A 15,974-nucleotide genomic window follows, 5' to 3' on the forward strand; every position below is an offset into this window, starting at 1 on the left:
TGCAGGGAGGCTGTGAGGAGTTTGGGTTCTGGGGGTCATCGCTTCTACTCTGCTCTCTATCGTAGCTTCGTATCTCTCTCTCTATCTCTCTCTCGGCTATCTCTCTATCTCTCTATCTCTCTCTCTATCTCTCTCGTCTCTCTATCTCTCTCTCTATCTCTCGCTCTCTCTCTCTCTCTCTCTCTCCTCTCTCTCTCTCTCTCTCCCGTCCGTCCGTCCTTTCTTACTAAGTGTGTGTGGGCTATAGGTGTATCGACTAACAAACTGGAGAGCATGCCACCCAGAGATTCAGGTCACTGCTGACAGCCTGCCTTCCCAACACCAAGATGGCACCTGGTCTGTGAATGCAACTCCTTAACACAAACACCAACAAAAACTATAAAGTCATCCTCTCCACCTCACTGCAAACAAACCAGCTTTAATAGTACTTTTCCTTTCTTAACATTCACTAACTGTAATATAATACTTGTCAATATTGATTATATTTTATATATCAAGACAAAGAAGTCGACATGTCAGTAAGCTTTCTTTCACGGTCAGCTTCTTAGCTCCGGTGGTCTCTAACTGACAGGAACTCAGGCACTATTTGTTATCTTTAGGCCCAATAAGTCCATCTGGTTTTGGTTTGGCTCCTCGAGATCGCCTCTGGAGATGTGGATGGAGGGGTGAGACGGGGTGGTGGAGGAGCAGTTTGAGGAGGCTTTTTCTCCTCTTTAATTGAATTTCTCACCATTCCAACCTGGGCCTCGGACCAGGGATAGAGCGAGAGCTTGCGTTCGGCTTCCAACCCTCAGGCTCCTGAGAAGCTTTGCAATAAAATTAAGCAAAAGGGGAAAAAATACTTGGAAGAAATGAGTATCACCTGTTTTGCAAAACGGCCTGCATGTTCGGAGTAATGGCTATTTACTTACTGAGACGCACTCTGCCTGTGAATGTAATGGAGGAATGTATGAACTTTCTCTGAACCATTCCTGACCTGAAACATTTTGTGTCCAATGAAATGGTGTGTGAAAATAAACAAATAGCAGACTAAACAGAGTGGTCACTCCTTGATAGGAATTCATGATGGAAAGCATTCAAAACTCATGTTTAGGGTGTTAATAAGTGCTTTTTATACATACTGTACGACACCAGGAAAAATGTTTTCCAAAATAAAGCTTATGTCCGCAGCAAAGTTCCACAAAGTGTTGATGGTTTCACACGTACAGTAGCAGGACAACATGTATCTATAGCTAGCTGGATGTTTGTTTCTCCTTATAGCATATTTTTTGTCCGTCATTTTATATTGAGAGTTAATGTTAAAATTATGTATCAATCAATTAATCAATTAATATCAATTTTTAAATTATTCCTATTTCTTCTGTTAATTACATTTAGTTCAATGGTTAAGGGAAAACAATCGAATTTGTTGTGGTTACCTGACAAATGTTTCTGTGTTGTATTTTTGGTGTTGGCTTTGATGATCTGTATCTGTAAATATTCCTAGGCGGTTTTTCCTTAATTAGCTCTTTTTGTCCACAAAATGTGATTGTGCTCCAGTCAATTTCAGGTTTTCATACAGTTGGACGACAGACTGTCTCTACCATCCATCTGTCTTGTCACTGTCTAGTGCACACTTTATAAATCCAAACTGAATAAAAATGAAAATAACTCAAAACTGTGAATTATTTTGTCAGCCCTTACAATTTTATGGCCGTGACAGTCTTAAACTACTGGATGTAAAAGTGGTCAACTACTGGGTTTCAATGCTTTCTGGTGGTACAGTTTTCTTTTCTGGTATTTCTGTACAATTAAATACATGTTTCCCATGGTATTCCCCCATAAAGTCTGCACTTATCCTTGACTAACCCTGTGGGTTTTGTAAAATAAGACCGTTCTCTCTTTTAAAGGATAGAGCAGGCTGAAAGTTAAGGTATACTTTGTGGAAACGTAGCTTGAAATGTATACATGAAAACTCACGTTTCCTAACTGTCATCCTTCAGTTTTGGTGTCTCAACCCTTCCAATGACCTTTGGGAAAAAAATAAAAACTGCTGATAACCATTTTGTTTTACCCCAATACGTCTGAAAGCCCCGTTCCCCGACATCATCATTATCCCACACACTCAGTTTATTGTTTCAGGTGAGCAAACGGCATTGCACACACTGGCTCCCTCAGATGCTCTTTATTAGGCTCCTGGAATCAGCTGCACTTTCATCTTCAGTAGGAGTGTGTGTTTAAGGTTTAAATAGACCTGGGATGAGATTTAAAAAGTTCTCACCAAAAATAGTTAACTTTAGATATGAATACTGTTTCTAAAAGAGAGTGTTCCCAGAGTTTAAAGATGTTAGAATTAAACTTACCCAAGAAGGAACAAGAAATTCTGCTGGAAAATTGATTTTTAGATTGGTTTGTTTTAGAAAGAAAGTAACATCACCTCAAATGTAATCTTATTCTAATCTACGATAAAAATGTACTACTTTCATTCATAATATTATAACTTTAATCATGATACTGTAATCAAACCTAGAAATTAGATGTTAACATTATATTCCGTAAGCAACTGGATTTGAATGAACTCTTGATTTTCATTTTGCCGCCTGAATATGAAAAAAATAATCAAAAAATAATCAATTCCGTAAACTCAGTCGTACTGAATGCTATTGTACTGAACTATGAGCAACAAGAAAAAAAGAATACATAATCTGATTCAAGACTCAATTTCAGTTTATTGGATGTGTACACACTGAAATTGTTAACACTGCGTGAGGAGAACTTATTTTACTAGCACTCTGTGTTCAACAACAATTAAAGTCACATTCATAATGAAGTTAAATTAAAACCACATAAATATAGGTCTAACAACATTGTATCATTGTAGGCAATGTTAGGTAGGTAGTCTATTACTTTCAGTTCGGGAACCTTCACAGAAGGCATTTTAGTTATATCTTTGTTTTATGTGAAAAAGCATCTTCAGTAGCATGAATAAGCAGCTAGAGTGAAAAAAAGTTTATAAAATATATTTCTATGTGTATCTAGTTTAAGTTTCAATGGATAAATATACATAGAAAACATGCACAAATAATTAAATAATACAGTAGGGTGATAAGACATAAACTGTGTTGGTTTGATGTAAAGTAAAACTGTTCTTTATTACACCCAGACAAAGTAGGATATGAGTACATCTGACCACACAAGCTTTTTCAATGGAACTATGTAGCTTCATGTATAATATATGTTTAAATAAATAACTTTATAAAGTGCACATACTACAGCTCATGACACCGATCGAAAAATCCCATTCTGTCCATACGTACAATACACATCCACCAATTTAATGGAGACCATCCCCTAAGATATTAGCACATTTTAATTTAAATCTACAGAGGAGCAATTATTTACAGCATGAAACATATATTGGATATTATTTGTGACTGAGAGGGGAGAAATGCAACTTATGTTATTAGATTCAGCTAATACAACACATGATGTATCCTTGATACAAAAGCAGCGAACAACAACAGCACAGTGTATTTGGTTAGAGAACAATGAGAGTGCCTCACTGGGTAGATATTTCAAAAGTAAAGTACATAGAGCACATTCAACTTTAAAGGCACAGATGCCACACACAATCAAGCTCTTATATGATAGTACATGAAGAAAGTAGGTTAAGATTATGACATTATTTTTGAAACGCTATATACGATAAACCAAAACAGTTGCCATTTGATGTTATAGGATGTTTTTTTTTGTCAATTATAATGCACAATCTTTTTTATAAAGGTACAGTCTAATGCAGGGTGATCCAGTTATAAATCCTAAATTCACAAATAGATTTTTCTGTGTATGCGTTTTTGAATATTGCTTACATTAACACAGCATCATTGGATCACATGTAGGGTAGCCGGAAAAGTAACGTGGACAGGAGGGTTGGTCCAAGTGGCCGCAGCTCAAGCCATCACATCACTGTCGCCCTAAAAAATAAGCAAAATGTAAATGGGGTGACTCTCAGAAGGTCACAGTTATATAATCAGTAACAGGAAGGTATGCAGACTCTTGTTTCTGCCGCGCTACACAACTTGAGACATGCTTCCCCCTTGTGGATGATATGAAAGCATTCCTGTGACCGGCAAATGTTTCAAATTATGATCTCTGAAGATTCAAATTCCAAAAACTTTACATAATCCAAAAACGTTATAATATACAAAATAATCATTCAATCATGGGCTCACAAACAACCTAAAAACCAATGTAAGACTTACATGAAATGTAACTGATAAAAAATAGCGAAGAAAAAATACCAACCTCAGCTGTCATTCTGGGGCACACACGATGATCTCCGAGATTTGCACATAGTTTTCTGTGAAATAATTTAATAACAAAAAAATAATATATTAGAACAAATGTAAAGCACAGCGGCATATGATAAGGTTTCGCTATTCTTCAAACAGGATTTGATATCTTTAATGTTTTTAATATGATTATCTAATTAAATTCAAAACATTTTAACTGATGATTCTCTATGACAACAAAAAAGTTCAACTATAAGCTTAAAAAAAGTGTGCACATTTTTTCGATAAAAGTTGAACTCTTGTACTTTTTTGTAAACTTTTTATTGTTTCAATGTTATTTTGGGGGATACAGCTTTTTTTAAGATCAGCAACCTTGTGTTGTTTGTTTATGATAAAAGTAGGCGAGGATAGTGAGTTTTACCTTTGTATGAAGGCGATGATGAAGGGCGGGGTCAGATAGCCAAGGATGTCTCAAGGCCTCAGATGCCCCTATCCTCCAACTGAAAACAAACACATGAGAAGTATACAGTATATTCTGTGAAAAATGACCATACATACATACACACACACACACACACTTGGAAGAGCAGTCAAACAGAATTAAAGATGTTTACCTAATTAGAAATAACAACATTTCTTATCATAATTACGCGGATGACACCCAAATCTACATATCACTTTCCATAGATGAATACGGTCCGACTGATTTATTGATCACATGTCTAAAACAAATACATGACTGGATGTGCCGTAATTTCTTACAGCTCAACACAAAAAAAAACGAAGTAATTGTTTTTGGAACCAAAGAAGAAAGAATTAAAGTCTCTGCAAACCTGGAATCACTATTACTCGAACCGAAAAGTCAAGCAAGAAACTTAGGTATCATTTTAGACTGACCTCAATTTTAACAGCCACATCAGGGCAATCAACAGATCAGCCTACTACCATCTAAAAAATATCTCGCGTATTAAAGACCATATGTCCAAGCAAGACCTTAAAAAACTTGTCCATGCATTTATTTTTAGCAAGCTTGACTACTGCAACAGCATCTTCACAGGCCTCACAAAAAAATCACTCCGTAAACTCCAACTAATTAAAAATGCTGCTGCCAGAATCTTAACACGGACAAAGAAAACCGATCACATCACTCCAGTGCTGAGATCACTGCATTGGCTTCCAGTTAGTGAGAGAATTGACTTTAAGATTTTAATGCACATATAAAGCACTAAATGGGCTAGGACCCCAAATATATCAACGACCTCCTTCAGTGGTACGAACCCAGCAGACCCCTTAGGTATTCAGGCGCAGGCCAGCTCACTGTTCCATTTGTGAGATCAAAGCGTGGGAAAGCAGCCTTCTGCATCTATGCTCCTAATGCATGGAACAAACTCCCAGAACATCTGAGAATGGCTAGCACTTTAGAATCATTTAAATCAGGTTTAAAAACATTTCTTTTTAATATGGCTTTTCAAATTTAAATGTTCTAATTTTCGAACTGTTAAACATGGTTTTCTTTCTTTTAATTAATTATTTTGTGTGTTTTGTATTTCTTCTCAATGTATTGTGTTTGCTCTGTTTGATCCTGTAAAGCACTTTGAATTGCATTACTGTATGAATTGTGCTATACAAATAAATTGCCTTGCCTTGCCTTGCCTTACCTTTTATTCACAATGAGGAGTTTAGAGATGAAGTCTTTGGCTTCTTCAGTTGTATCTACAAACTCTTGTTCGTCAAAGTTCCACTTGCAGGCCAAGATGTTGTTCAGAGTCTCGTTGTCATCGTCGCCAAGGAAGGGACAGAGACCGCTCAGACTGAAAGAAAGAGACAGTTATTAGCATTAGTTTAAAAATGTGTGTGTTCCCGTGCGTGTGTGTGTTTACTCACAGCATGTAGGTAATGACCCCGAGGCTCCACATGTCTGTGTTGAACGACACAAAGTCGTAGTTGATTACTTCAGGAGCGAAGAAACTCCGGGTGCCAAATTAACCTCGCAGTTTTTTCACGTGGTTTGTATCTAGGTGAAGAAAATTACATTTGTATTGTGTATGATTACAGCGGTCAAAGAAACTGTCAATCAAAATACAAGGCGAGGGTTTGTACTCACATCCTAGCAAGGCCAAAGTCGATGATTTTTGACCCCTTATTTTGTGATTCTGCTCACACAACAGAATGTTTTCGGGCTGTAATTTAAAGTAGTTTGATTAGACTACTTCAAAAATGGATTAAGTCTGGTTTAAAAAAATACTTCAATGACTAAACGTTATTACCTTTAAGTCCAAGTGTAGGATGTACATTTTGTGCATGTGCTGCAGTCCTTCACAGATCTGCCTGATGAACAGTACAGCGTCCAGCTCCATCAAAGTGTCGTTTTCGTCAATGATCCTGTCGAACAGCTCCCCTCCACCAACACTAAGGGTAATGACAAATGCATAAAACACATAAAACAACCATAAAACTAAACTAGAGCAATTCAAAACGTTTATTTTAGCAGATGTATCAATCATGAATCAAGAAAACATTTAATAAAACAAATTTAATCAAAAATCAATTTCACACACAGTATTTAAAGAAGTTTAAAGTTCTATTAAAGAAAAGTTATTGGTATTTGCTTGGTTTAAAAAAAAGAAATAATAACATTGTGCTGAGAATATAAAAGAAGGAGCATACTATTCAAGTACAAGGATGATGTCATTCCTTGACTCATAAGCTGCATAGAGCTGGATCAGGCTGGCATGGTCCAGATTATTCATGACCTGGATCTCATTCTTCACCACCTCCTACCAAAAACACAGGCGCAGACAGACAGACAGACAAACAGATAAGGATGCAGACATACACACAAACGAGCGTGCACACACACACATGGTCATGATGAGATGTGTCAGCTGTTCTCTGCTATGAGACAATGCATCTTCTCTTCTAGGTCAAATATGTCTCACCTAAGTGAGAAGTATTCCCTATGCTTCTGTTCCAAGCGGCCTTGTAGTGCAGTAGTATGTACTGAAAGTTACAACTGAGCCTGTTGCTTTTTATATCATGTTGTGTGGCTCTTGCTGTAGTATTAAAATAATGCTAATTTATTATGATTGCACTGAACATTCGGTGCTTTACCTTTTCCTTGAGGCTCCTGGCGTTGATGACCTTTGCTGCCAAAGTGAGACCAGAGGAGTTTTCAACACATTTGTGCACCTGGCCAAAACGACCCCTTTAAGACAGGGAGGGAGAAAATAAAGTTTTAGAGTTGCATGGTAACAGTCAGATCCTAGCATCCTAGTAACAGTTGTGAAACAGCACTGAGACCGTGTGTTTTATGTTTCCATGACAAATCAAAAACTGATCTTCTGTCAAACGGAGAGGTTTTAGTTCAGGGAAGAGCTTAATCTGTTATTTCATTCAATCTGAGCTGGCCAGTGTCTCCTCTTTGAAGACGTGGATTAACACTTAGTGATTAGATACCAGCTGGCACCAGGGATACTGTTTCACATACCACCCAGTCCTGGAGTAAAAATAACTGCCGTGACTCTGGAGTTATGAACCAGGGGAGAAGAGAAGAGAGGGGGAGGGTTACGCAATTAGGCTTTGTGGGAAACTCTTTCACACTGCCTTTGATCTGTGGTAGATCAAATGGTCGTCAATAGCTTTCATTTTTTGCATGACATGGAGATTTGAAAAGTATGGTTGCTCACCCGCCCAGGACCTCCTGCCAGTTGATGGAGTAGAAGTTGATGATCTGGTTGGGCTTGGCAGAAACAATGCGGTGATTAAAAGGGGCCGATGGAGGAAGACTGGTGTCTAAAGTAGGATGGGGGATCAGAGAAAATATATAATCTGTTTTAATAAGTTATGAGGAACGTGAGAACATAGGAGCTTTGTTGTTAATTAACTACAGTGAGGCTTTCGAACGGGTGCGTGGCTGCTTTAATCAAGTTAGCACATTGTGCATTACCGCACTATGATAAACATCAACTAGAGGCACAGTTGTAGTCTAAATATTGCAGAGGAGTACCCACGCTTTAGCACAACACATCTTCTAGTCATAGTGCCAGACTCCTTCAAGGGTTTTATTCTGATACCTACTACTGTACTGTACCAACTTAGCATAGACCCTTCTTATATTAGGAAGGAGTCAAGCATTCAATGTATGATATATAACCAGAGCAAAGAACAATACTAGACTTCTGAGGCTGATATTGATATTGCAATTTAGCTGATTATAATATTTTCTAACTGTATTTCATTTTTCTAAACACTTGTGAAAAAACAACATACTTAGTAGGACATTTTACAATTAAAATAAGCAATCCAGCTCTAGTACTGTATGAGGTGATTTACGAAACAACTATAGACTTCTATACATGACCTTTATTATTTAAACTACTTTGCCCTGCCATACAGAAGATTTAAACGGCGCTTAAACTGAGTAGATTAAGTTTAGTTCCTCAAACTTTAAACTTCCCACCATGATTAGTGCTGGGGAACCCAGACTTACCAATGAAGTACCGCTCTACCTCTTCATCTTCATCTTCATCTTCATCATCTTCCTTTTCTTCATCCATTTCCTCTCTCGCTCTCTCGACCCTTTGTTTTAGGTTTAACTGGAAATCCATGCCATCTGTGCTGAAGACAGCCCAGCCCTCAGACTCGAGGCTCTGATCTTCCTCTTCATCCTCCAGCTTCCCCTCGGTGTGTTCCTCCACTATGAAGTGTTCCTTGGTCAGACACAACATGGTACCTGTGCTGACTTCTGATATCTGGTCCTGCTCAGCCTCTGGAGATGTGGAGGCATCTTTGTGGTCATCACTGCCGGGAAAAAGTATGTTTATTTCTGTTGTTTTATTCAATACAGCTTTCATATCTTATTATACATACAGTTATTGACCTATCCAATTCTCAAATTAAATGTTGAAATTAAATGATTAGATGATTATCTAAAAAATTGCATTTGTAGATTATTTATGGATTAATTGATTAAGTGATACATCTTTGCATCTCTTATGGGGTCAAATATACCTTGTGTTCTCTTTTTCATCCCCATTTGCCTCAGGCAGCTCTTGTTCATCAGATGCTTCCTCTTCCTTCTTTTCTTCTGGGAGCTTTTCTTCCTCTTTCACCACATCCTGCACATCCAGCACATCCAGCTGTGGTTCTTCCTCCTCACTAACCGCCTTGTGTTTCTCACCCATATCTGTTTGGGAATCTTCACGCAGGAGGTCAACCAGGTTGCAAGCAGGCGAGTCAGGTTGTTGACTTTTAGGGGACACTCCGGCCTCCAGATCCAGATATCCAGTGGTTGTCTTGTGACCTGACTTCTGTGCATTCTCCCTGTTGAATTTCTGCACCTCTTCGAAGAGCAGCACCTGCTTCTTAAGGGAGATATTGTCTACAAGAAGAAAGCCAAGCAGGATCTGGATTTAATCTCTGCAAACCACAGTGAAATTCTTCGAAAGGTTATGGAACATCATGAGGCTGCCCAATATTTCCCCTTGACCTTCTGAGCTTGGTTTCTGTGTCACGATGTAAATGCCACTCGGCCACAGCTGTACATGTAATAGAATATCCCTCTAACACAATACTTAGATGAAACTCTAATGCAAGCGCGAAGTGAAAGATCATATTTTTTTATTACATTTTGCTGCTGCTGTGTCTCACTAAATAAATTCTGCAAAATAAATAAAAAAGTATTTGATCTAAGCACCTGTTGTGTCTGGAGGCTTCATCTTCTTCTGAGCCTTCAGGCCCTTAGGGCTCAACGAGGGTTTATCTGTCCCATCTTTAGCTTTGTGGTCCTTCAACTGTGGAATACAAATACAAAAGTTAGGGGGAAATCTGGACAATCAGCCATTTTGATATTTAAATGTATTATTTTTTAAGAAAATAACTCAGTTAAAATGTTATACTAAAGGATATGTATTCATGTTTTGTTTTTTTTTAGATGATTTTACTGATTCGGCAGAACTTAGCTTTATTACCCCTTATACCTTAACATTTAAATAAAATTAACTAGATCACACTAGTATTATTTACTGTCCCAAAGCTAAAATAAAAAAGGTAGCAATGTTCTTTTTTCTTGTAATGCAAATGTAATGCATTGCTCCCTTCTTGTCAATTGATCAAAACACTAATATTAATATTATGGAGGCAGCCTTTTGAGAAAACATGGAAAAAAAAGGAGACCAACATGCAAAAGAACATATTAACATATTATAAATAAAAAAAGATGGATTGCTGTATAAAGTGCATAAGCACAATAAACCTACTAAGTTTCCATATTTGCGAGAGGCGAGGTAACTCTTTGGTCCATGGAGCTTTATCTTGTGAGAAGTCTGTAGAGAACTGGGCTCACATGCAGGAATTATCTCTTGTTTCCCTTTATTGGCTTTATTAGAGGTAGGTTTCTAGTGAAAAGACAAGATGACAAGGCTTAGTAGGGTTATTGGAATGCACATGAAATGGAAGAAACATTAAATGTTAGGAATGACTGTCAATATGAGGGACATGAGGTTGATATGATGACTTTTTGGTCACAATAAATGCACACAACATGAAAAATAACATTTATAACTCAATGAAATGACAGTGACAGGTTGATTTGATGAAGTTAGGACCACATGAAAAACACACAACACAATAAATGAATCAAACAACAAATTAATGTCAAATGACGATACATTAAATAATGACAAAAGGCAAAATATAAGCAACATTACCTATGTATTCATCATGTCTCCATGCGCAGACTCTCTTGTATAATGGCATGCCTTTGATTATTCATAGCAAATGGATAGATGGCAGCAGGGCAGTGAATTTATAGCTTATCACTTGTCGCTCTCAGCGACGGAATGCATTGCTGACCCGGAGCGGAAAATATTACAAGCGACCATGGGCTGTTGTTCAAATTTCTCAGCTGAGGAAACTCACTAAACACTCTCCGATCAGGTTAGCATGGAAAAAGCTGCGAACCCAGGGGTGTCTCACATTTGTTCTCTGAATGCTGTTGCAAGGTAAACATCAGAGGGTATATTTCCAGTGCAGTGACAGCAGTGTTTTCTGGAATGTAAAACTCTGATAGGGAGACTGTAGGAAGTAGGCCATAGTAACAGCAGTTACTCGTAAGATATCTCACACCTATGGAGGTGGATGATGATGGAGCAACCGTCTGACAAGGGCTCTGACGATCACAGAAATTCCCTGAAATGTGAGTCACATAAAAGCCATCGCCTTGGTATCTGGTCATTAATCCTCAGAATATAATATGCCATTACATTTTGACAGAGACTTTGCATTGGCTTGATTTTTATGAGTAATATCTTGACGCTAGGATGAGTAATGTATAACAAAAAAAATCTCTGTCCTATTTAAAAAGAATACTATTTACATCCCGATAGCAATCAATCAATCAATGCTCTGTCAAAAAAAAGAAAAATACTTGGTATATACAAGGGGTCAATAATGTAAAAAATATATATAAAATCACTGGACATAAATACACTGTTTCCACAACCCATGTTAATATATTAGTAGTAGACCAAATATGTAGATAGATATGTCACTATATGTAGGCTACAGATGTCCATTTTCACTTTTCACTTGTCACTTTAACTCATTTCGTACTTCATAATTTAGATGACCAAATATGTATATATGCTGACAGTTATTTTACTCTTATTTTTACTCATCTCCTATTTCATAGTCTTTTATTATTATTATCATTATTTATTTATTTTTAAATCTTGATTTTATTTTTGATTTTATTAATCTGTGTAAATCTGTGCTATCCTGTTTTTTCACGCTTACCCTGTTGCTGCTTGTACAACTGAATTTCCCCACGGGGATTAATAAAGGTCCATCGTATCTGATCTTATTTTATATGTTGTCATTTGTTCGTAATTCGGGCCACATTAAAGATACGCCAACCGACATGCCTTTCTAACAACCTGGCAGAACCAGCAGACACTAAATCAGGGCGCTCCTTGTGCATTACCAGAGTCTTCCACAAGCTGCTAGCTAACTAGCTATGTTTGATGTTTACGTTCATTACCTTATGGTTAAATTCATTATCTTATGGTTAAGTTCATACCGATTATGAGAGAGTGGGTTTGGAGGGAGGCCTGAAAGGACAGGCTGTTATTCTTTCCATCTTGGCAACTTTCTGGCTAGATTTAGCGACTTTTAGCCAGTGCTGCTAGCTACTTTAATTGGGAAAGAGTTGTCAACAAAGGGTTGTGTTTTCGGTTGAATAATTGTTTATTTAATTACATTTTTGGATAAGATTTACACTCTAGCTGGTTCCACCAATATGATCTAACAAAGCTGTAATTACTACAAATATGAATTCAAAAACCTGACTGCATCGTGAACTATTTCATACATATTTTAAGTAGGACCTATGTGCTAACTTGACGTCACAGCCACTCAGGTGAGTTTGCCCTTTGCTTGCAGGTCATAGAGGAAAGAGATATGACTCTAATGTATACGCAAGTATCTACGCAAGTGATAGGAATGTTTTGATAAGTTGCTTTAGGGTGTCTGTAAGTGCAGCTCATGCTGTTGATGCCAAGCAGCACTTAGTGAACTTTATATAGGGTCATGATTGACCAACATGTCAACATGTAAAATAAAGATTACATCTGAAGTTTGGGGATGACTTCAGTGTCACAGTAATTGAAACGGTTGTATAATTACTCTAATCCGCAAATAAAGCCAAAAACTTTAAGTTAGGCACCTAAATTCTAACATACCAGTTCAAAGCACAGTGAAGCAACAGACACCAAGCTGATAATATATTTAGATTAGTACATGTTTACTTTTTGACTTTTCTGAACCTACCGACAAATCCTGCAACACTGCATGCAGTGGTAAATACAGACATTTAATTAAAGCTCTAAATCAAAGTTGCTGGACTCCCAATTAAATCTTATGATGAGCTTTATTGCAGCTCAGGAAGTTAGGTAATTTTCCAAGAGTCCCATGGCATTGAATTTCGGCAATACCCACTGTTAACCTACTCGAAACTGGTGGTGTAAAAAAGTCGTGTGTAAAACACATAATGTCCTTACTGGCTATCAGCCTTGATTTGGACACAATCAAGACCAACAGTGTTCGATACAAAAACATGTGCCTTGTTTAAGTAAGTCAATAAGAGAAGTGAAAAAGGGAGAAAGACTGACTCATCACAATTTGTTGACACCTGGCTCCTAGTGAGTTGAAGTGGTTAAAGCCCTTTTTGACCACAAACACTGCAGCCCTGATCCAAAACAGCATTTACAATCTTGGCCACTCACATATCACCCCTGGCCTCACCTCTTGTGCCCTGCCAGGGGGTCCCAGAGTGAGCCTCACGCCAAGGAGGCCATGTTGTACCGAGCATGGGTAGAGATCCAACAAGTATAAATGTGCTTCACAGAAACTACGAGGGACATATTTATTGCCCAGGAGCTTAAATAACACTATAAAATTGGCGTTCTTAATGACTTTAACTTCAATCAGCAGTTGGCAAGTGTCAACATGTACATTCTTAGACACTACCTTTTGAAACCAGCCCCATTATATGGGGTATAACACACAAACCAAATCACATTCATAGAATAGGCTGCTATGATCATTTTCGCATGTTCTGCCAAGAACAACCAAAACATCTTTGTGAGATCTAAGAAATCAATAAGTCAGCAAGAAAAATAAATAGCATCCCTTGAAACAAACCGAGACTAGATGTACTGGATGACGATATCCAGCAATCCAAACCAAAACATTTATATTTAAAATTGACAAATTATCAAACCTTAATTCATATAAAAAATTCTGTAATTTTTTCTTCAAAACATAACTTTTTCAAAACCACCATAATGCAGCATTTGTTCACATTTTCTAAAAGCTACACGCAAAATATCCTTAGTCTCACCTGGTCAAGCTTCTTGTTTATTGTGTCAGATGATTTCCTTTTATTGGCTTGCTTGGCTTTGTCTTTGAATTTGGAGCCCTTCCGAGTTGCAGGGCCTTTGAACATCAGCTTCATAACCCTAGAACTCTTCACCGTCTCCCCAATAAAGCTGATCACTTGCTGCATGTTGAGGACCAGCTTTTCCATTCCTTCAAGCTTGTTAGCCTGCAGCTCGGACCGCTGGTTCACCACCGACATTATGGTGCTCATCTCCTGGCATATCTCCCTAACTTCTCGACACATGACCTGCGTCTGACTCATCATCTTTGGTGGGATATGGATCTCCTCCTGGTCAACTTTCAGATTCTCCATATCCTTTTCAATGCCGTCTATGTCCTGAGACATCCCATCTAGCCGGTTGAGGACCTTTTCTTGAATGTTGATGAGCTTGTCCATTTTGCTGCTAAGTGACTCAATCCGGTTCTGGATGAGGTCAAAGCTGCCTTTGCCATCTCCTACTACTCCTACCAAGGAACTCATGGCTTGCGGTGATTTAGAAATCACGTTAGGACACCAACTTGAGACAAAAATAGGACCAATATAGTCCTTGAAACAGACGAAAATACTTTTTCAAAAATCGTAGCCAGCTCTGCCCTTCAGTGCTCCCCGTTGGTGTGCACACTTGATAAATAAATAAAAGTGGAACAGAAGTGATTCAAGGTTTTTTAAATCACTAATCACCAACACCATTTCTCTCACACTGTCCCTGGTGCCTGCTTCCCTCCACACAAGAAGTGGTATTAAGAATGGAGTGAGCCGGTGTCCCTAAATGTAAATGGACGGCCTACGTCAGCAGGGGTCAAGTGTTTGGGGTGGGGGCTTGGCAAAGTTTGGTCTATGAGACATTTGAGAGCCTTTAAGTGTTAAGCCCACCACCGTCACTCCCCTGCTAGGTGTCAAAATGCTCACTGACACAGAACTTTTTCACTGTTTAAGACACATGCTCATCATTTTTTTACATTATTTTTCAAATGGCATTAACATTACCTCATAGTGACTGATGGTCTGTCACTCTTGAGTGAACTTCACAGGTGTAAAATAAAGGAGAAGAGGATCATAGGTATGAGTGGGGGGAGTTCAGAGTAAAATAAGATACTTTATTGTAGATTTTTCTAATATTTAAATAAAGTTCATGGCATTGAAAAGTCTGTAATGGTGCTGGTTAGTTGGTACAGCTGTAAGTGAGTCTGCAACATGCTGCAATGCAAATACCTTCCTTATCTCATGAATGCCTGTAACTTGCACTCAGTGTTCGGGAAACGTGAAGAAGCATGTGGCTTCTGGCTAAGGGGAACTACAGTAAGATGTTTAAAGCCCTTCGACTGAAAGAAGAGATGGGTGAACCAAATGATTTATACGAAGCCTACTCACTGACAAAACATCCACCAATAACCTCCCTTAAGAGAGGAAGGGATCCATTCTAACTTAGCTCTTGTAATATGACCGTAAACCATGTTCCCTATAAATCAAAATATGTATGATTCATTTGAAAAACAACATGTGTTCATGTCAAAGCACAGGGTATATACAGAAATGAAACACTTAAGCAAACACTGAACAACATGCTAGTCAAAATTATTAAAAAGTATGGTTGGTTACTCAAACTATTTCCTGACAATTTTGTCAAACTTATTGGACCTATCTCCGTAAATGTATAGCTGATAACGTTTAGATGGAATCCAGCCACCATGACATACTTTGACCACAGGGGTGCAGACAGCAAACTGAGCCACACTAACCCCCCCCGCCCCCCACTCACTAAAAAG

General features: G+C 38.1%; 1 protein-coding gene across 1 annotated transcript; it reads right to left on the minus strand.

Moving 5' to 3' along the window:
* Window positions 1–2,683: 2,683 nt before the first annotated feature.
* mylk4a (myosin light chain kinase family, member 4a) lies at window positions 2,684–14,926 on the minus strand. The gene is given in 18 exon segments (XM_034234599.1): window positions 2,684–3,953; window positions 4,285–4,339; window positions 4,693–4,771; window positions 5,930–6,082; window positions 6,156–6,268; window positions 6,270–6,285; window positions 6,376–6,416; window positions 6,418–6,435; window positions 6,437–6,451; window positions 6,539–6,680; window positions 6,939–7,048; window positions 7,383–7,476; window positions 7,958–8,063; window positions 8,761–9,071; window positions 9,282–9,651; window positions 9,967–10,063; window positions 10,529–10,666; window positions 14,170–14,926. Coding segments are annotated over 17 exon segments (2,376 nt in total). The 5' UTR covers window positions 14,689–14,926; the 3' UTR covers window positions 2,684–3,953; window position 4,285.
* Window positions 14,927–15,974: the final 1,048 nt, after the last annotated feature.

This window comes from Gymnodraco acuticeps, unplaced genomic scaffold, assembly GCF_902827175.1.
Source record: "Gymnodraco acuticeps unplaced genomic scaffold, fGymAcu1.1, whole genome shotgun sequence".
Taxonomy (NCBI): domain Eukaryota; kingdom Metazoa; phylum Chordata; class Actinopteri; order Perciformes; family Bathydraconidae; genus Gymnodraco; species Gymnodraco acuticeps.